We start from the raw sequence: 22,427 nt of genomic DNA on the forward strand, positions 1-22,427 counted from the left end.
TCTGTTACCATCTTCGAAATGAGGGATGTTTCGGGTTCAACGTATTCTGGGCACTGTAAACCTTACGTGGGTTAACTGAACACGAGTCTGTATCGGAATCGTAACATGATCGTACCAACTCTCAATGTCAACTTCGAATGTTATAAATTGGACGTGGAACTCATAAAGTGCAAATTATGGTGAATAGCGGTATTATTTCATCAATTTTTGTACCATCTATCCCCCAGTTCTCATAATGATCAGGTATAACAGGGACCAAGTGCATTTATATGGAGAAATGTGATGTTTATTCACTTGAGATCACTTTTTTATGGCTAAAAAGTAATTCCCCAGTTACTGCTTTGTATTGGAAGGTCATAAACAGCCTTAAAAGGCTTGTGAAGGTGTTACAAGTTAGATTGTGCTGAGAAATAACTGTTAAGAAAACAATTTGATACGTTGCAGTGAAGTTAGTCAAGCAGGCCGTTGCACTCGCAAATTCAAGCGGCTCGACAGGTATTGAAACTACTTTGTGACCGTCCAGTGAAATAACTGAGTAGGTGAAACTACTTAGCGTTTGCTTAAACTGCTGAGTGAAACTGAACCTACTGTCTCATTACTTATTTTTATCATTTCAACACTGATCTACGGAATTTTCCCTGACAAAGACAACACAGACTTAACCTATTCATTTATTACCCACGATATACAAGCTTAACGCCAATATGACTGCTCTAAAATGACAACATGACTTAAAATAATTAACACAAAAGAATGGCCCTGAACAGGAATAAATCCTAAAAATAATCCATACTTCCACATTCTTACATTCCACACCACATCAGAGCTAAGTGACACTGGCATTGATGTTGGTGGCATTGAGTCATCCAAAACTGCTAACACTAGAGAAGACCCTGTGGATTCCTTCTCAGATTATAAGTGGGCTTTGCAGCTGAGAGACACCCCCATACTGTTTAACCATAACATACCAGAATACTCTCCTCCCATTACCACCAACACAAACAGAAAAGTGCCTAGTTGCTGGAAGAAAGCACAGGGCATATTGTTTAGATACCATCCCATAGAATAAAATACACTATCAGAAAACTTGTTATATTCACTTTAACCTCACCACACTACCCAACATATTTAACACTGAGCAGGTTCATTGAATACGTATGTACCCAAGTATCTCACTTCTATTCATGGTAATGTTGTAGCCCTCAAGTCTTCGCACTTGTTGGTTATGGTCCTGGTATTATATTAATATGTTTCAGTTTAAAAAGAAAGTCATATGTAGTGGATTAGGCATTGGGCTACACTGCAAACCAATCTCTTACCATACATTTTGTTTGCATTCAAAAATGTCAGCTCCATAAACTTTCAATGAAATTGACACCACATAGTCCAAACCAGACCTCAGGCTATGTTACACACCAGGATGCCAATATTATCAAGAAATCGTGTACCGTTTGGCGAGTTCTTTTACTCAATGGAGAAGTATCTTCACAGAAAGGTTTCTATTTAATTAATATCAGCATTGAAATACTATAATATTTTATGACAATGTGACTTTTCATTTGCTTCAATAACATATTGAAGCTTGGCTTCTTTCAACATCTAAGAGACTGATCCCTCAATGGGAAAGAATATTAGCTTCTAACAAATAACGTGTTAGAGAAGTAACTTATAAAACAGGTTACCAAGAAAAAAATTACTTTTTTGTTGAGACAGTGTCTCATTGCCTTTTAAAACTGTACAAAGGAAACGCAAAGCTAGCAATTGCACATAGATAATAGCAGCCACAATAAGAATTTTGCCCACAAAACGTGTAAACACCACAAAGGCTTCACTAAATGCTTACTATGAATCACGCATTGATGTAGGTTCTAAATAAATAAGACTTGCTGAAGGAATGAACAATGATGATCACAGAAATAGCTCTACAACTACAGTAAAAGTGATGTGGAATATTGAGTATATTAATGGTAAGTTACTTAGTGGCTGTCATGTCTTAAGAAGTGAAAAATCTTGTACCACAGTCTAAACAGTTATGAGCACTCAGTATGTTACATTCAGTCCTGCCTGAATTAAAATTTAATGTTCTGAGGAAACTCTCCAGTAAGGTGAAGTACTTTTAAATACAGAAGAAAACGGTCAGAATGAATGGAGCTAAATAGGGAAATTAAATTTGTTTTCACAGCACTTAACATACTTTCTCTGCCTAGCATTTTTATTTGACAAACATTTCAACTTTTTAACATTTATTTAACTGGTAAATAAGCTGATCGTTAAAGTAACACCAGGCTCAACATAAACCACCACACAAGAAAACAATTCTTTACAGTGCGAGTCCAGATTACACTGTTATCCTCACTGAGAACATGAAATCTACCTGTGATACAAACTACTTTAAAACAACACATGCAGTCATAATTAGTGTCACTGCCTCTGCTCAGTCCATAAATATATGCACTTTTATTGCACAGTGTTCAATTTTCTATTCATGCAATTTGAGCTCTTTCTTCTTCCTACATTTAATAGCTTACCTCAGAACTATGCTCAATATTCTATTAAATATTCAGTAAAATCTTTTTCTTCATCTCAGGGCAGAACAAACTTAACATTGTCAATAGAAAGCACTGTTACAAACTTTTGTGTGTGAAGAATAAAAAGTTAACTAAATATACCTACGACACTGTTCGGAATGTTACAACGGCTTTAGCGTGGAGTTATGATGTCTTTCAGGAAACGTAAATGATCAAACCACCAGACTCTCGGTCTGTGTACGGCGCCGGATGAGCCACTGCTCTCACTCTGGCGTATTTTCTTCAGTTCAGCACCGTAGTGAGACCGCAGAGTTGAGAATTTTGCCTTGCGGTAACGCATTGCATGACTTCGGCCACTTCCGTTGCTACACGTTCCTGACTCTCTTTCCTTGCTTTCTAGAAAAAATACAAGATGTTTTAATGATACTTCTCTACACTTTTATGTATCTACTTGAGTCTATACGTAATACAAAAGATACAAGGACCACAAAAAATGTTACAGAAGTTGCTACGGTAATTTACCTTGTTGTGGTTCGGCATCTATTAGTACGTTTTCGTTTTGATATGCAGAAATCAGGGCAGTGATGGAATTCTTTGTCCATTACATTTCTAGAAGATATCAGAGGATTATAAAATACAAATAATTTGTATACATATATACTGTGACCCCCCCATGAACCATGGACCTTGCCGTTGGTGGGGAGGCTTGCATGCCTCAGCGATGCAGATGGCCGTACCGTAGGTGCAACCACAACGGAGGGGTATCTGTTGAGAGGCCAGACAAACATGTGGTTCCTGAAGAGGGGCAGCAGCCTTTTCAGTAGTCGCAGGGGCAACAGTCTGGATGATTGACTGATCTGGCCTTGTAACATTAACCAAAACGGTCTTGCTGTGCTGGTACTGCGAACGGCTGAAAGCAAGGGGAAACTACAGCCGTAATTTTTCCCGAGGACATGCAGCTCTACTGTATGATTAAATGATGATGGCGTCCTCTTGGGTAAAATATTCCGGAGGTAAAATAGTCCCCCATTCGGATCTCCGGGCGGGGACTACTCAAGAGGACGTCGTTATCAGGAGAAAGAAAACTGGCGTTCTACGGATCGGAGCGTGGAATGTCAGATCCCTTAATCGGGCAGGTAGGTTAGAAAATTTAAAAAGGGAGATGGATAGGTTAAAGTTAGATATAGTGGGAATTAGTGAAGTTCGGTGGCAGGAGGAACAAGACTTTTGGTCAGGTGATTACAGGGTTATAAATACAAAATCAAATAGGGGTAATGCAGGAGTAGGTTTAATAATGAATAAAAAAATAGGAGTGCAGGTTAGCAACTACAAACAGCATAGTGAACGCATTATTGTGGCCAAGATAGACACAAAGCCCATGCCTACTACAGTAGTACAAGTTTATATGCCAACTAGCTCTGCAGATGCTGAAGAAATAGATGAAATGTATGACGAGATAAAAGAAATTATTCAGGTAGTGAAGGGAGACGAAAATTTAATAGTCATGGGTGACTGGAATTCGTCAGTAGGAAAAGGGAGAGAAGGAAACATAGTAGGTGAATATGGATTGGGGGGAAGGAATGAAAGAGGAAGCCGCCTTGTAGAATTTTGCACAGAGCATAACTTAATCATAGCTAACACTTGGTTCAAGAATCATGAAAGGAGGCTGTATACATGGAAGAAGCCTGGAGATACTGACAGGTTTCAGATAGATTATATAATGGTAAGACAGAGATTTAGGAACCAGGTTTTAAATTGTAAGACATTTCCTGGGGCAGATGTAGATTCTGACCACAATCTATTGGTTATGAACTGCAGATTGAAACTGAAGAAACTGCAAAAAGGTGGGAATTTAAGGAGATGGGACCTGGATAAACTGAAAGAACCAGAGGTTCTAGAGAGTTTCAGGGAGAGCATTAGGGAACAATTGACAGGAATGGGGGAAAGAAATACAGTAGAAGAAGAATGGGTAGCTCTGAGGGATGAAGTGGTGAAGGCAGCAGACGATCAAGTAGGTAAAAAGACGCGGGCTAATAGAAATCCTTGGGTAACAGAAGAAATATTGAATTTAATTGATGAAAGGAGAAAATATAAAAATGCAGTAAATGAAGCAGGCAAAAAGGAATACAAACGTCTCAAAAATGAAATCGACAGGAAGTGCAAAATGGCTAAGCAGGGATGGCTAGAGGACAAATGTAAGGATGTAGAGGCTTGTCTCACTAGGGGTAAGATAGATACTGCCTACAGGAAAATTAAAGAGACCTTTGGAGATAAGAGAACCACTTGTATGAATATCAAGAGCTCAGATGGCAACCCAGTTCTAAGCAAAGAAGGGAAAGCAGAAAGGTGGAAGGAGTATATAGAGGGTTTATACAAGGGCGATGTACTTGAGGACAATATTATGGAAATGGAAGAGGATGTAGATGAAGATGAAATGAGAGATAAGATACTGCGTGAAGAGTTTGACAGAGCACTGAAAGACCTGAGTCAAAACAAGGCCCCGGGAGTAGACAACATTCCATTAGAACTACTGATGGCCTCAGGAGAACCAGTCATGACAAAACTCTACCATCTGGTGAGCACGATGTATGAGACAGGCGAAATACCCTCAGACTTTAAGAAGAATATAATAATTCCAATCCCAAAGAAAGCAGGTGTTGACAGATGCGAAAGTTACCGAACTATCAGTTTAATAAGTCACAGCTGTAAAATACTAACGCGAATTCTTTACAGACGAATGGAAAAACTGGTAGAAGCCGACCTCGGGGAAGATCAGTTTGGATTCCGTAGAAATGTTGGAACACGTGAGGCAATACTGACCTTACGACTTATCTTGGAAGAAAGATTAAGAAAAGACAAACCTACGTTTCTAGCATTTGTAGACTTAGAGAAAGCTTTTGACAATGTTGACTGGAATACTCTCTTTCAAATTCTGAAGGTGGCAGGGGTAAAATACAGGGAGCGAAAGGCTATTTACAATTTGTACAGAAACCAGATGGCAGTTATAAGAGTCGAGGGGCATGAAAGGGAAGCAGTGGTTGGGAAAGGAGTGAGACAGGGTTGTAGCCTCTCCCCGATGTTATTCAATCTGTATATTGAGCAAGCAGTAAAGGAAACAAAAGAAAAATTTGGAGTGGGTATTAAAATTCATGGAGAAGAAGTAAAAACTTTGAGGTTCGCCGATGACATTGTAATTCTGTCAGAGACAGCAAAGGACTTGGAAGAGCAGTTGAACGGAATGGACAGTGTCTTGAAAGGAGGATATAAGATGAACATCAACAAAAGCAAAACGAGGATAATGGAATGTAGTCAAATTAAGTCGGGTGATGCTGAGGGAATTAGATTAGGAAATGAGACACTTAAAGTAGTAAAGGAGTTTTGCTATTTAGGGAGTAAAATAACCGATGATGGTCGAAGTAGAGAGGATATAAAATGTAGACTGGCAATGGCAAGGAGAGCGTTTCTCAAGAAGAGAAATTTGTTTACATCGAATATAGATTTAGGTGTCAGGAAGTCGTTTCTGAAAGTATTTGTATGGAGTGTAGCCATGTATGGAAGTGAGACATGGACGATAACTAGTTTGGACAAGAAGAGAATAGAAGCTTTCGAAATGTGGTGCTACAGAAGAATGCTGAAGATAAGGTGGGTAGATCACGTAACTAATGAGGAGGTATTGAATAGGATTGGGGAGAAGAGAAGTTTGTGGCACAACTTGACTAGAAGAAGGGATCGGTTGGTAGGACATGTTCTGAGGCATCGAGGGATCACAAATTTAGCATTGGAGGGCAGCGTGGAGGGTAAAAATCGTAGAGGGAGACCAAGAGATCAATACACTAAGCAGATTCAGAAGGATGTAGGTTGCAGTAGGTACTGGGAGATGAAGAAGCTTGCACAGGATAGAGTAGCATGGAGAGCTGCATCAAACCAGTCTCAGGACTGAAGACCACAACAACAACATATACTGTGACAATACCAAAAAGTGGGGTACATTTATTAACAAGTAACGATGAACACTCGCTATGAGAGTTCAGCTCAAAAATTTGCTGTGTGTATTCTGCTAGAAATCCACGAGCGTAAACAAATATGGCGCACCTATGGCTTCTGCGCATGCGCAGTATTCCGCGTACTCGGAATTTTAGAACTCCGCATTCTGCTTAGTCCGTTGATCGTTGACGTTAATGATCCACTCACGTCGTGGTTGGCTCCTCATTTACACGCAGACCCTCGACGTGCACTCAAATCGAGTAGTCGATTTTGAGCAGAAAGTCGTTGTAAAACGGGCTACAATGCACACTGCCCGCTCGCACCTCTCCGTACCACACTGTCATGTCCGCCTGTTCCTGCAGGCAGATGCCTACGGCATGCACCGCCGCGCAGCTGACTACGTGAGTTCTTCTTTCCATTGTTCTGTTCTACTGTTGTCAACTTTTATTCGGTTTTCCACTCACATAGTTCGAGGCCCACATACAATTCATTTTCCTTACTCTGTTCGTGGTGTGGGTTCCTGTTTTCATGTCCTGGTTCATGAACCACGGGCAATGTATGAGTGCCCATGTAAGTGGTCCTGACAGTCGGGATACCAGTTACTTTGGAATAAGGCTGGGCATCTCGGACATATTCTGAGTCGTGGTCAACTTTGCGCTCAGACGGCAAAGACTACCAAATCCACTGGTTAGTCCCTCAACCGTTAGGGGTAAAACTCAATGGGACCCGGGGCAAGTGAGGCTAGCAACCTGCTTCCCTGGTACTTTAAACATGATGCTGGCAAAGGGAGAGTATGCTGCAGACTGAACGCTGAAAGGCATAATAAGTCTTAAATGGTGATGATGATGATGATGATGATGATTCTCTGTTCCCTCTTTTCTAAGAAGATTAACTAGATCGCACATTTTCAGTTATTCTTGCCAGTTAATTATCATAGGTAGTTTTTTACTGTTCCATGTATACTTCACGGACTTACACTTTCCTCCATTGCTTAGTAAATTAATCCCTAAAGATGGGAACAACATTTTCCCGAAATCAGTCCCGTTTATAATAAAACAAATTCCCAACTGAAGCGGGTATTTTCAATCTCACCATGGGTCTCAGTTGCGGATGTTCTGTTAACAAAATCTATTTTGTGAATTTTACAGAATAAAATTTAATTTTGGGCCTTTTGCAAGTGATGTCTAATTCTGAGTTTATGTGACAGGTACCTTTGTTACCAGTTATGTGACCAAGAGGTAAACTGGTGGTGTCGTGTGTTTAAAAAACATAACGAATGCTGTACAAGTTAAACATTCATGGAGGAGCGGCGAAGGTACTGTCGCCGAGATGTACGTGCAGGCTCAGTGCGCTGGGCTGTGCTGCAGACTACAAATCCCTGTGGCCAACGTGGGCGAGCTGGGGGCCACCGTATGTGTTTGTTCCCCTCTACTCGCCAGTGTGTAGGAAAACAATGACTCCTTAGATTTCCGTAGCCATTCTCGAGCTGAAATTTATCAGGTTGAAATCAAAATAATCATTTGTGGAATCGAGTACAGGAGACAAATTCAGTAAGAATGAATCGAAAACAAATTTTGGTATCTGGTGAGTGACAAAATACGGTTATGAAATTCCACGTCAGGCACATCGTTTAATAGTATGGGAGAATCTTTCTCAGGTGGGATCATAGGTCAAGCGTTAGCTGACGGGCTCTAAAATAAGTAAATCACCTAATACTATTATGCCCACGATTCAGCGCATTAGTAGTTTACCTACTGAAATAGGCCAAGCAATTAAACTCCTGTTGTTCTCCATTCAATTACTACACTATGTCGGTATACTCTGAATTTCTCATTCAGTTATTCTTAAAGTTATACAGCTACCCCTATCGATATCGTTTCATGCAACTCGAAATGTTATATCTGGTCTTCAAAAATCAAATGCAAGCTTTCCGTATTCTCATAGTGACACCGCTACGTTAGAACTCTCGCTCACAAGTGACTGTGTTTTCCTCGATTACGCATACGCCGGTGACGTTGAACGGGCGAGTCCATTTGCTCGGAGGTAAGGTAGGCATGTCAACAAGGTGTGCTATCGGCGACAATATTAGATTCTTTTGCATAGTGTCTCCACAGCAGTGTTGCCACTATTTGAGTTCCAACCTACGTATATTGTATGAGAAAAGGGCAAGCTGAGTTTCACACGAGCCATGCTTTCTAAAACCGCGCTAATTTGTGGACAGAAGATTTTAGGACTCTAGGAAATTTGTTATGTTGGAACTCAAAAGATGTCCTAAAATTGTGCAGGAAATCGCACATTCTGGTGATTGAGTGCGTCGTTACCATGTGCAGTACTGAGCACAATCAGTACATCGAGCGTACTGAGTAGCAAGCTGTGTTGCACACAGAAACTCCATGCTTAACGTACCACAATCTGTGGTTGTCATTTGGTAGCACACGGTGTGCTGGTATGTTCATTGGAAGCGAGAGACATTTAGCTTTTGCTAAATTACACACTGTGAGCGTAATTGATTTGTTGTGTTGTTGTTGCGGTCTTCAGTCCACATTGATTTGTAGTACACAGAAATTGACTTTGCTTGTATTACACTGTGAGCGTGACTGATTTGTTGGTGCCATTTGCACAAAGAAAATCACATTGTTAATTTTTGTGTGTGAATGATCAATTGTACGTCTTATTATACAGGAGTTCGAGACATATGCGTAGGTACTCCTGTTGGTGATGGCAATAGCAGTTCGCAGTACACGGATGTAAGTAAGTCTGAGAGCTGTTCTACTGTCACATGGTTAATTACAGAATCTATCTCTACTGAATTTGTTGTCTGTGGCTGAGGGTCATATATTGCAATGATTAATGTCGTTGCCTGACTCCATATGCAGGAGCACTGACTTGTTTTTAATTATGTGTAATGTATTGAGGGCCCTTCATTTACCTTCTCTTGTTTGAGCCATAATTTCAAAAATTATATGGGGCTCCACATTAATTTTTGTTTTGCTGATATTGATTTATTATTCTGTCATCAAGAGGGTTTTATGTTTAGTAAATTAGTTCTTAAATTGCTCCCACGCCTGTAAAAGCTCCAGACCACAACCCACGCTACAGAAATCGTGTGCCACATTATAATGATTACTGATTAACGTGGTATCTTTGATGATCTCGACAACGTTGCCGCAAGTATAGAGAGCATTCACGTCTCTCATGAGAAACGTGACGCCAGTGATCAGATTCACGAGTCCAGTTTTTTTTTTTTTTTTTTTAGTTCTTGATTATTCAGGCAATTTGCCCTATTTTAAATTTCAGCCTGACATGATTCATCGATTACACAGGGTCCAATACATATAAGTGCAGATACATCTATTGGTGACTGAGGATGGCGTACTGAATAACATTACATCAGTAAGTATGTCATTTGCAGACTAATAACCTATGGTTATTACAGGCCGTATGCTGTTAGGTCGGATAATGCTTCAAAGTACATCTGGCAAGAGCAAGCCATTGATGTTTATTTTCTCGTGTGCAGTAGATCAGATGTTGGAGTGTGGGCGCATGGACGCAAAACGGTAGTCTATACTGACATGCGATGTCCACTTAGTGGCGCAGCACGACTGCAGAAAACAATAGGTCGTAAAGTTTGTGGTGTGTTTGTGGAAAGGCTGTCCAACGCAGATAAAAAATAATCGACACATTGACCCGTGTACATATTAAGGTCTCACATATGAAAGTATCTGCATGTATCCCTGTTTCATCCTTCATCCGGTATAATCTTTTCTTTTTTATTCTGGTTCTAATACTGCATCCTCTATCTCCTCTAAATGTACTGCTGTTTCTTCTTCTATCACATCAGACAAATCTTCCCCCTCATAGAGGCCTTCAATGTACCCTTTCCACCTATCCGCTCTCTCCTCTGCATTTAGAAGTGGAATTCCCATTACTTTCTTAATGTTACCGCTCATGCTTTTCATTTCACAGAAGGTTCTTTTTACTTTCCTATATGCTGAGTCAATCCTTCCGATAATCATTTCTTTTTCTATTTCTTCATATTTTTCAAGCAGCCATTTCGTCTTACCTTCCCTGCACTTCCCATTTATTTCATTCCTCAGCGACTTGTATTTCTGTGTTTTTTAATTTCCCTGAGCATTTTTGTACGTCCATCTTTCATCGATCAGCTGAAGTGTGTATTCTGTTACACATGATTTCTTCGCAATTACCTTCTTTGTACACTTTTTAGATATATCCATTCCTCAATAACTGTACTACCTACTGAGCTATTCCTTACTGCTGCATCTACAGCCTTACAGAACTTTAAGGGTGTCTGGTCATTCCTTAGTACTTCCGTATTCCACTTCTTTGCGTATTGATTCTTCCTGACTGATCACTTAAACTTCACCTACTCTTCATCACTACTAAGTTGTGATCTGAGTCTATATGTGCTTCTCGGTAAGCCTTAGAATCCAGTATCTGATTTCTGAATCTCTGCCTGACCAAGATGTAATCTTGCTGATATCTTCCCGTATCACCCGGCCTTTTCCAAGTGTACCTCCTCCTCTTGTGGTTCTTGAACAAAGTATTCGCTATTAGTAGTTGACATTTATTGCAGAACTCAATTTGTCTTCCTCCTCTCTCATTCCTTGTCCCAAGCCCATATTCTCCTGTAATCTTTTCTTCTACTCCTTCCACTACAACTGCATTCCTGTCCCCTCATGATCATTAGATTGTCATCTCCCTTTGTATTACCCTTTCAGTATTCTCATATACTTTCTCTCTCTCTTCATCCTCAGCTTGTGACGTCGACATGTATACCTGAAATATCATCGACCATGTTGGTTTACAACTCTATCACTGATCTGTTCACAGTAACACACTCTCTACCCTACCATCCTATTCATAACGAATCCTACTCCCTTTATCCCATTTTCTGTTGATGTTGATATTTCCCTATCTGTCACCTTACCAGAAATCCTTGTCTTATTTTTCACTTCATTGATCCCTACTACACTCCTGGAAATGGAAAAAAGAACACATTGACACCGGTGTGTCAGACCCACCATACTTGCTCCGGACACTGCGAGAGGGCTGTACAAGCAATGATCACACGCACGGCACAGCGGACACACCAGGAACCGCGGTGTTGGCCGTCGAATGGCGCTAGCTGCGCAGCATTTGTGCACCGCCGCCGTCAGTGTCAGCCAGTTTGCCGTGGCATAAGGAGCTCCATCGCAGTCTTTAACACTGGTAGCATGCCGCGACAGCGTGGACGTGAACCGTATGTGCAGTTGACGGACTTTGAGCGAGGGCGTATAGTGTGCATGCGGGAGGCCGGGTGGACGTACCGCCGAATTGCTCAACACGTGGGGCGTGAGGTCTCCACAGTACATCGATGTTGTCGCCAGTGGTCGGCGGAAGGTGCACGTGCCCGTCGACCTGGGACCGGACCGCAGCGACGCACGGATGCACGCCAAGACCGTAGGATCCTACGCAGTGCCGTAGGGGACCGCACCGCCACTTCCCAGCAAATTAGGGACACTGTTGCTCCTGGGGTATCGGCGAGGACCATTCGCAACCGTCTCCATGAAGCTGGGCTACGGTCCCGCACACCGTTAGGCCGTCTTCCGCTCACGCCCCAACATCGTGCAGCCCGCCTCCTGTGGTGTCGCGACAGGCGTGAATGGAGGGACGAATGGAGACGTGTCGTCTTCAGCGATGAGAGTCGCTTCTGCCTTGGTACCAATGATGGTCGTATGCGTGTTTGGCGCCGTGCAGGTGAGCGCCACAATCAGGACTGCATACGACCGAGGCACACAGGGCCAACACCCGGCATCATGGTGTGGGGAGCGATCTCCTACACTGGCCGTACACCACTGGTGATCGTCGAGGGGACACTTAATAGTGCACGGTACATCCAAACCGTCATCGAACCCATCGTTCTACCATTCCTAGACCGGCAAGGGAACTTGCTGTTCCAACAGGACAATGCACGTCCGCATTTATCCCGTGCCACCCAACGTGCTCTAGAAGGTGTAAGTCAACTACCCTGGCCAGCAAGATCTCCGGATCTGTCCCCCATTGAGCATGTTTGAGACTGGATGAAGCGTCGTCTCACGCGGTCTGCACGTCCAGCACGAACGCTGGTCCAACTGAGGCGCCAGGTGGAAATGGCATGGCAAGCCGTTCCACAGGACTACATCCAGCATCTCTACGATCGTCTCCATGGGAGAATAGCAGCCTGCATTGCTGCGAAAGGTGGATATACACTGTACTAGTGCCGACATTGTGCATGCTCTGTTGCCTGTGTCTATGTGCCTGTGGTTCTGTCAGTGTGATCATGTGATGTATCTGACCCCAGGAATGTGTCAATAAAGTTTCCCCTTCCTGGGACAATGAATTCACGGTGTTCTTATTTCAATTTCCAGGAGTGTATATTTAGCTTGAACCTTTGCATTTCCCTTTTCAGGGTATCTAGCTTCCCTACCACGTTCAAGCTTCTGACATTCCACGCCCCGACTCGTAGAACGTTAGCCTTTCGTTGGTTATTAAATTTTTTTCTCATGGTCACATCCCCCTTGGCAGTCCCCTCCCAGATATCCGAATAGAGGTCTAGTCCGGAATCTTTTGCCAATGGAGAGATCATCATAACATTTTTTCACTTATAGGCCACATGTCCTGTGGATACACGTTGTGTGTCTGGAATGCTGTGGTTTCCATTGGCTTCTGCATCCTCATGCCGTTGATCGTTGCTGATTCTTCCCACGCCAAGGACAAGAGTGCCTCTCCTGAACCTCTGTCCACTCCTCCACCCAAGTCCGTTGACTGAACGAGGGTGACTTCTTATTCCGGACGTTATCGGCCGCCAATGCTGATTATTAACCAAAATTTATGCGGTGGGTGGTTTCGAACTCAGGATCGGTGACATTCTGACAATCTGAGACGTTTCCCCTAGTCCACGGGTGCATAACTGCTACGCATATGCTAATAACATTAAACGTAATTATGTTGACTTTGATGTAGCCCATTTGAAAGAAGCGAAGGTCAAACGAATTTTAAGGTTTCTCAATCAATTTTTATGTGCATTGCTCGAGAGGATGGAAGTTACTGATATAATTCAATATCAGAGTCAGTTGACCAATGATATACCCGTTCACCATGCACCGAATCGTCCATCCCCTCCATATATGAAAGAGTTATGCCATATTATCGACAAGTTACTTTCTGAATGTGTCATTACGCCGTTCAGTAAGTCCCATTTTCCTCGTACCGACATGAGTGGCAGGCTGTAGGACACCGATAGATTATTGTGTTCTCAGTCGAAAGGTTAGTTTGCAGTCGTTACCATTATCGACCTTCCACAATTGTGTCATATTGTTCGCCAGGGTGCATTATCTAACAGTGTCGGCCTTAACCGTGCCTAGCACCAGGTGTCATTACTGGAATAATCCAAGCGTCTGACAGCGTTCAGTACCGATTGTAATTTATTCGAATTCAATTATTTTCGATTTGATTTGGGTACAGTGGTTCTTTCACGTTTATTGAACTCAGTTTTTGGTGACTTAAATTTAAGTGTTTTTTATAATTATCTTGATGTTAGACACGTGGTAAACCTCGAGTTTTAGTTAGTTTGCAAGAAGTTGTCGTAAAACCACCTAAAATTAATATGGCCTGTCGTGAAATCCTTCTTTTAGGTCATTTAGTTTCTGCTGTGGTGTGAAAATTTATCGACAGCGCACCATGACTATTCAGGCTAACAGGATCAGTGGGTGCTTTGAGCCGTATATTTGTGGGAGATCACACTAATGTGGAGGCGTATCAGGATATCGAATTTGGGCCGTACATGTCGATGGTATTAGCCAAAATACCTTCTCTATTCAGTGGTTTAATGGAAAAACAAAATTGGTGTCCAGATATCGATGGTGTTAAACAGAACCTTCTCCCTGGTGAACAAATTCAGGGTTTTCAGTTTAATAAAGGACTCCTTTGTTATCACACTCAGTACCATGAAAAATAAAAAATTTGTTTCCCTAAGGAACTTGCCCAATTAATGATCCTTGCTAAGAGGACATTTGGGTACCAATAAAACTATAATGAAAATTAAGGAGCACGTCACGTAGCCTGCATTAGATATAGAATTTAGAAGGCCTGTCAATGAGTATGAGGCCTCTAAGGTGCGCAAACCTAACCGTAATACTCGTCGAGGTCTTCTCCAATCTTCCCCTTCATGGCACAGAAAATGGTAGCAGATATATATTTGTTGTTGACGATGCATTCTCCTTCTTTATGCTGCTTACGCCCAATAAAGGGATAACAACAGGAATAAGAGTTCACCATGTGGCCTGTGTTTCTTTCCTTTCTAAGGACATCTAGGGTCTTAATTAACAACAGCACCCCTGCTTTTGTGTCTAAGTTTAGAAATTTCTGCTTTCTGAATGCAATGTCTTCTGTTACTACCATTCGTTATTATGTGTAGTCTTCCTTCGCAAGATGGGTTAAATTTTATCTTAAACCCTTAATAATTGTTCCATGTTCACTCCTAAACTAAGTGTGTTAAGTCTACAGCTATATTGAACTTGGGGCCAGATTTTTTCTTTTCCAGTTGTTTCTGGCAATTTCTTGGTGCAAGTATAGCTTGAATTCAGTTATGTCTACATCTACATCTGTACTCTGCAAACCACGATGAGGCGCATGGCAGAGGGTACATCTCATGGTTCCAATTATTAGGTTTTCTTTCCGTTCCATTCACGCATGAAGCGCGGGAAGAATGATTGCTTGAATGCCTCTGTGCTTTCAGTAATTTTTCTAATCTTACCCTCACGATCCCTATGTGAACAATACGTAAGAGGTTGTAGTATATCCCTAGAGTAATCATTTAAATCCATTTCTTGAAACTTCGTTAGTAGAATTTCTCGGGATAATTTACATCTGTCTTCAAGAGTCTGCTATTTCAGTTCCTTCAGTGCCTCTGTGACACTCTTCCACGGATTAAACAAACTTGTGACCATTCGTGATTCTCTTCTCTGTATACGATCAATATCCCCTGTTAGTCTGGTAGGGCCCCAAACACTTGAGCAATATTCTAGGACTGGTCTCACGAGTGATTTGTAAGCAGTCTCTTTTGTGGGCAGATCGCACTTCCCCATACTCTACTAACAAACAGAAGTCTACCACCTGCTTTAACAATGCCTCCTTTAGACATAGAATACTACGTTTTTTAGTTCTGTGAAGTGCAAAATGTTATAAATAGGAACATATAGAGCAAGGTGCCAATCTCTGTACCACGTGCTATTGCCCCGTGCTAATCCATACACCAAATGCCAACTCCGCATTTGTAAACATTGCACTGACTGCAAAACCACATTCGTGATGAACACTAACCTGTTGATGCTACGTACTGGTGTGCTTGATGCTAGTACTTTAGAGCAATGAATCGCATGTCAACACAAGCACCAAATTCAACATTACCTTCCTTCAATTGGGCCAACTGGCGGTGAATCGAGGAAGTACAGTACATACTGACGAAACTAAAATGAGCTCTAACATGGAAATTAAGCGTTTCCAGACACATGTCCACATAACATCTTTTCTTTATTTGTGTGTGAGGAATGTTTCCTGAAAGTTTGGCCGTACCTTTTTGTAACACCCTATATATACGTGGTTCTCTGGCCCGTGAAGGAGGCAGGAAGTTTAGGGATTGGCGGTAGCGTAGCAACAAAAGGTGACCACGAGGTCCGAGCAGCTCAAGCCACGAGCTGCGCAAGGAGGGCCTGCGCAGAGCGAAGATACCAGAGTGGTTCACTGAGGTCAGCGTCGACTACGAACAGCACGCTGACATCCCGTCGTTTGGTTGGCAACATTTTTGTCGGACGACCGCTCGTGGCCTGGCTGCACTCTTCTATTTGGCTTTCATCGTCACCATCGTCACGCACCGTGAATCCATGGAACCGTTTGCTGATAAAGGGAAATAACATCCTGTAATTCTCGTGGTGACTTGTGTCATTGTCTACCTGCCCTCCTAATTATTTTCTGATCTACATCTACATCTACATTCATACTTCGCAAGCCACTCAACAGTGTGTGGCGGAGGGCACTTTGCGTACCACTGTGATTACCCCCATTTCCTGTGCCAGTCGCGTATGGTTCGCGGGAAGAACGACTGCCGGAAAGCCTCCGTGCGCCCTCGAATCTCTCTAATTTTACATTCGTGGTCTCCTCGGTAGGTATAAGTAGGAGGAAGCAATATATTCGATACCTCATCCAGAAACGCACACTCTCGAAACCTGGACAGCAAGCTACACCGCGATGCAGAGCACCTCTCTTGCAGATTCTGCCACTTGAGGTTGCTAAAGGTCTCCTTAACGCTATCACGCTTACCAAATAAAACTGTGACGAAACGCGCCGCTCTTCTTTGGATCTTCTCTACCTCCTCTGTCAACCCGACCTGGTACGGATCCCACACTGATGAGCAATACTCAAGTATAGGTCGAACGAGTGTTTTGTAAGCCACCTCCTTTGTTGATGGACTACATTTTCTAAGGATCTCCCAATGAATCTCAACCTGGCACCCGCCTTACCAACAATTAATTTTATATAATCATTCCACTTCAAATCTTTCCGTACGCATACTCCCAGGTATTTTACAGAAGTAACTGCTACCAGTGTCTTTTCCACTATCATATAATCATACAATACAGGATCCATCTTTCTATGTATTCGCAATACATTACATCTGTCTGTGTTAAGGGTCAGTTGCCACTCCCTGCATCAAGTGCTTATCCGCTGCAGATCTTCCTGCATTTCGCTGCAACTTTCTAATGCTGCAGCTTCTCAGTATACTACAGCATCATCCGCAAAACGCCGCATGGAACTTCCGACACTATCTTCTAGGTCATTTATATATATTGTATCATTGTACTATATATATATATATATATATATATATATATATATAGTTCATTGTACTATATATATTGTATCATTGTATCATTTATATATATTGGGATTTGTACCGGACCCTCAAGAGTTTTACTCGGTTTGCTCTTTGGTTGCAAATGTAGACTGTAGTATTGTACTAAGACACTAGTAATCGTTTCAAAATTTGTCCCGCTATTACATTGCCTTTCCTTTCTGGTTTATACGCCATCATTAATGTACTAATGAATTAGCTCGTGGTCGTAAACACAGCCATAACAACTGTACTAAGGCACAGGTTGCGGTTAAACAAAAAGGGGTCTTGTAGTTAGATTTAGATGTTAACTGGTTCAATTCTTTGATTTTAATTACATTAGTTATAATCTGAACAACCTGTCGTACTAAGCTGTGCATTGCTGTCTTTGAACCACCGGGGCATTATTCGTGTATTTTTAGCTTGCCCTGTGGTTCTGCCGAGTCAGTTCTCTTGTAATAAATGTTCGCAAGTAATGTTTCAAGACGTTCCTTCAGAGCGGTCTTAATAACTGACAGTCAGTTTAACTTTGAAAATATTAACAGCCATCAGGGTTTTAGTCAAATTAAAATTGTCAAAAGGGACGGATTGGGATCCAGTCGCACCTTGGTTGCCGATTGAATTTAAGAGGTTGGTTGCTTTGAAGGAAGCCTTATCATTATCATATTGTTTCCTAATCTGTTTAACCTTTAAGCACAGATGCGCATTTTAACCCCGAACCTCTCGACATACAGCCTTCAAATTAAAAGTTACGTCATTTGATTTGAGTAAATGAATCACTCTTGTCATCAGTGGTGCTTATATAGTTATCATGTGTTGCAGAAGGGCATTTAATAAGACAGACAGTGTCCAGCGTGGTGGTAAACACCGCTGTTTCACCAGATAACGGGGGGGGGGGGGGGGGGGCGGGGGGGGGCTGCAGGTCCGGCCGTCCTGTAATTACTATCATGCTTTGTGCTGCTTTGATTTCTCTTGCAAAAGCATGTTCATTTTGCAAATCTGTTCATTTGTAAAAAAAAAAGAAAATTATGGTTATATACTATTAAATAAACAGGTTGTGTGAAAAGGAAGTTGTTGGGCCCTCCCGTCCGCGTTTTCCTTAATTCCAGTGAGTCCCACGTCTCACTCCACGTGTAAGGCTGGTATTCTCAACCTTCTCTGCCAGTCTCTGGAACAACCTAAAATGACCTTGAAGCCCAGACGACAGGCATCACTTGTTAAAACGTGCACCACAATCTGCATTTGGTTTCGTCTGTTCCCTCAGTGGCAGCCGGAACAGCCTCTCCAACGTGCTGAATGAGACCCCCAGACGTACACACCTAGTGCACCGGGTGTCCTTTACTATCCTTTACTGCAGTTTCTCTAAGGGGTACCATCATTCGCCCTACGTTTGAGCAGATTCACCTCCATCGTTGATGATGTAGTTTGTGTAGGAGTATATAAGCTATATGATTCTTCAGTCTTTGCAGCTGGAACGTTATGAAATCCGTGTACATTACATTCTCGGTGTTAATTTTAGCCGTTGTTGTCGTTAATAACATTGCACATTTACACTTAATCCACTTCAAATAAGCCTAGAATTCGTGAACAGCCTACTGGTCGACGCAGCGCTGTGTCAGTCAATCGACGATGTTCACGGAACGGGTTTCCCGCGAGTCTCAGGTGGTGTCGTCATGATGTTGCCGGAAAGAGATCGTTTGAGAACGTGTAAGCGGCCGAGTGCAACGTTGAACTTATAGTCACATCAGTAAAGTTAAACCTCTCTACTTTCCAGTTAAGATCTTTTTGTTTTATTTGGATGACTGATATGAGGACGTTTCCTTTCTGTAGTTCTCCCGCAATCTTTTTCGTGATGAACCTCCATTCTTTTGGGAGTTTTTCTACAATCCCCGTCGTGATTTTAAGAATGCGAGTAATATACGACAGCGTCAGTCGCTGAGATCTACTTCTTCTGGTAAACTCCATGCATTCTTCTGTAAATCTGACTGACTTGCTAGTTGTTTCATGGGTTTTATAAGTTGTTCAACTGACGGCTGTACATTTTTTCTCACAATCCAACAAGCCTAATCCATTTTCACTTGACGGTTTTGTTATGTGATCCCTGGCTGCAAGGAGAAGCATCCCTTACTAGACAAACCATACTGTGTACTTCTTTATTTGAACAACATGGTATTGCTCTTTGGGTATTATTTGACTTTATATACATTTCTCAAAGAACTAGCATACTGACATATGGTGGACTTTAATTAAGAGTTAAGTTCCCAGGGCTGTTCGCTATTAAATCCCCTCTTACTTCCTCCACCAATGATTTGGAAGTTTCCTCAGCCAGTTCGTTCATGTTCTTCTTCAGTATAACGCCAAGACATTCCATTTCGTCGCGTTCTTTGAAAGGATGCGGCGTATTGTATTTCGGTCTAGTAGTAGGAGAACTATTGTGTTATAGTAGTGTTGTGACACATTCCTTAGATATTGGTGATTGACTTTGTCAAAGGCATTTTCTACATCGATGTTTAACAATCCTATTGTTCCGGTTTGGTACGTGCATTAGGAAAAGGTCATGCCTTTCCATCACAGGTCTTCCTGTCCGAAACACTGCACGTCTGGTCAAGCTCTGTTATCTCTGGATGGGCTGTTATGCGCGCCATTATTTTTGAGTCGGCACATAACAAAGTTATTACCCTATAAGGTACAAAGAGTATAATTCTTGTGTCATTTCCTGAATACACTTGACCTGACCCACTCTTTGTTTCTCTTCCACGAGGTCCGTGAATTTCCTTTGATAACTGACCAGAAGACTTTGTAAAACTCATACGGTATGCCGTCAGTGCCTGGACACCTATTTCGTGGTAAGTGCTTTTTAATGTCTGTAATTTCTTCTTCGGAAATGGGCTCTTTATCAACGTAGTGACACTTCCGTTGGTGAGGGAAGTCGTATAGTGTTGTATCAAAGTTGCTGGCTTGGTAGAAACTGATGGTTGTTCTCCGAACAGTCTCCGGAAATGGTGTTTAATATCTTCCATTTTAGTGATATCGTTCCCGTCGGAAGACATTAGATTTCCGATAAATCTCTGTCTGGACCGTTTCCGTTGTCTACTGAGGTGGTAAATGCACCATTGTTTGTCTGGAATGTATCTCTTATCTTTGAAAGTGATTATGTTCCCTTCGAGTTCTTTTTCCTGTAGTTCCAGGATCTTCATTTTGAATTTCTTCAGTTCCTGAGATCGTTCTTCTCAATTATCTACCTTTCCTGGAGTTCTTGAACAGCCACATAATAAAATTCAGCATTTCTCCCTCTAGATTTACAGATCTTGTACGTTACATTTCTGAACAGTTTATAAATTCAAGATTTCCCGATTTTATCCCACCATTCAAGAACGCTCCTAAAGAACCGCCTCCGATGAACCCATGATCGATATCATTCGCAGAATTCTGCTTTTGTCTACTCAAAGTTGAGCAGGCTTTGCGTATCTCATAAGTTACGGGATAGTTGCACTAAAAAGCTTTACTCTACTCGTTCCGTTATTTGTTCCTGATGGGGCATATAGGTTTAATATTGTTGTTTCATTTAGTTAGACATCGGTAACGCGTCCATCCGGTTGCTTTTCTGTTCTATAATTCCAGTTCCATTCTGGTTAAAATGCAGTAAACACAACCGCTAGAACCGACAATGTTGTACACACCGTATTGCTGTTGTAGGTTCAGCTCTTCGCAAGCTACTTCCTGAACGTTTTTAAGAAATTCCCCAGAATCCTCATCTTGTTTTTCACTTGTTATTCAACAGACATTTAATATTACTACAGTAAGCACTCTCCTGTCTATTGCAAGCTGTTTGTCAGTTTTCATGTCCATTCATGTTCCTTACTTAATTGTCCTCTCGGGATTCGTTTCCTGGGGGTCACTTTCCATTTCTCCTTTCTCATCGTCTTGGTATTCTCTTTTATTTTTCATATTTTTCCTACATGTTGTATTTAGATCTGCTTTGGCTTTCACTGTCAGTGACTTCTCGACTCCTTGATATTATATAGCCTTCTGTTTCCTAATACTTCCCTCTGCTGCCTTAACTGTGTGCTTTTCAGATCGTGTGGTGACAGTGAAAGCTGTTTCCGCGCAATCTTTTGCTTTACTTTCCCGTTTACATGTTCCAGTCACAACTGCTGTGATTTCACTCAGATGTTCCGGTGTTGCTGCCTGGCTGCAGTGGCTGGCGTTTACTTTCTGTCGTGGACGGCCCAAGGGGATTGACACGTATGGTTGTCGAGATTGAAGATTATTTCTATGTCCGTATGAGTTTCCATCCCAAACACTGGTCCGCCCTATTTGGTGGACTTCTGTTATCGGTCTTCTGTTTCCTTGGTATCTGTGCCGAGTTTTCATCAGGGTCTTCTTCGGAACTCGTACTGCCCTTTTCCAATGGCCGTTTCTTGTTGTTCTGATGTCGAAGAGTCAAAGACTTTCATTTCCATGTCTGTTTCGTTTTCTTGCTCTTGAACTGAAATCTCATGGACTTTGTAACTGTTTTCCTAAACAATAGTTGCAGCTTTGACCTTATCAGTTTCATCATTTTCATCGTTGTCTGAGCTCTTTTTGCTGCTCTCTTGTTCAAGGGTTGGAATTGCTATTCAGTTAAACTAAGAGATTGGATTCCATGTGAGTATCCTCGGTGTTGCCCGTTGCCATACTTCAAGGAATCTGTTCTTGTGCCTACAATCTTATCCGCTGTTGCAGATTATTTCATAGAATCAATAATAGCCGTGGGCAGTTTTCCCGAAGGTGTCCTGGTGCATTGCATGCGTGACTTATAGAAGGTTGCCGAACATATATTATGTGTTCCTTGCAACCGACTACAAGAATTGGGACGTTATATAGTACGTAACAAACATTCGTACAGATCTAATTCCGCTGTAGCACTGAATCTAGTATCTAGCAGACCGCTTTTCGAATTCGGTGCTATTTATATGTTCTAAATTAGAAAAAAATATGCGAGTAAA

At 41.9% G+C, this 22,427-nt stretch overlaps 1 protein-coding gene across 1 annotated transcript in view; it reads right to left on the minus strand.

The window, feature by feature from the left end:
* Positions 1-2,700: 2,700 nt before the first annotated feature.
* LOC126188745 (synaptic vesicle glycoprotein 2C-like) overlaps positions 2,701-22,427 on the minus strand; it is a 240,347-nt gene continuing 220,620 nt past the window's right edge. The window contains exon 12 of the mRNA XM_049930354.1: positions 2,701-2,924. Within this exon, the coding sequence (XP_049786311.1) occupies positions 2,701-2,924 (224 nt within the window). The remainder of the gene's footprint in view (positions 2,925-22,427) is intronic.

This window comes from Schistocerca cancellata, chromosome 5 (genome assembly GCF_023864275.1).
Source record: "Schistocerca cancellata isolate TAMUIC-IGC-003103 chromosome 5, iqSchCanc2.1, whole genome shotgun sequence".
NCBI classification, from domain to species: domain Eukaryota; kingdom Metazoa; phylum Arthropoda; class Insecta; order Orthoptera; family Acrididae; genus Schistocerca; species Schistocerca cancellata.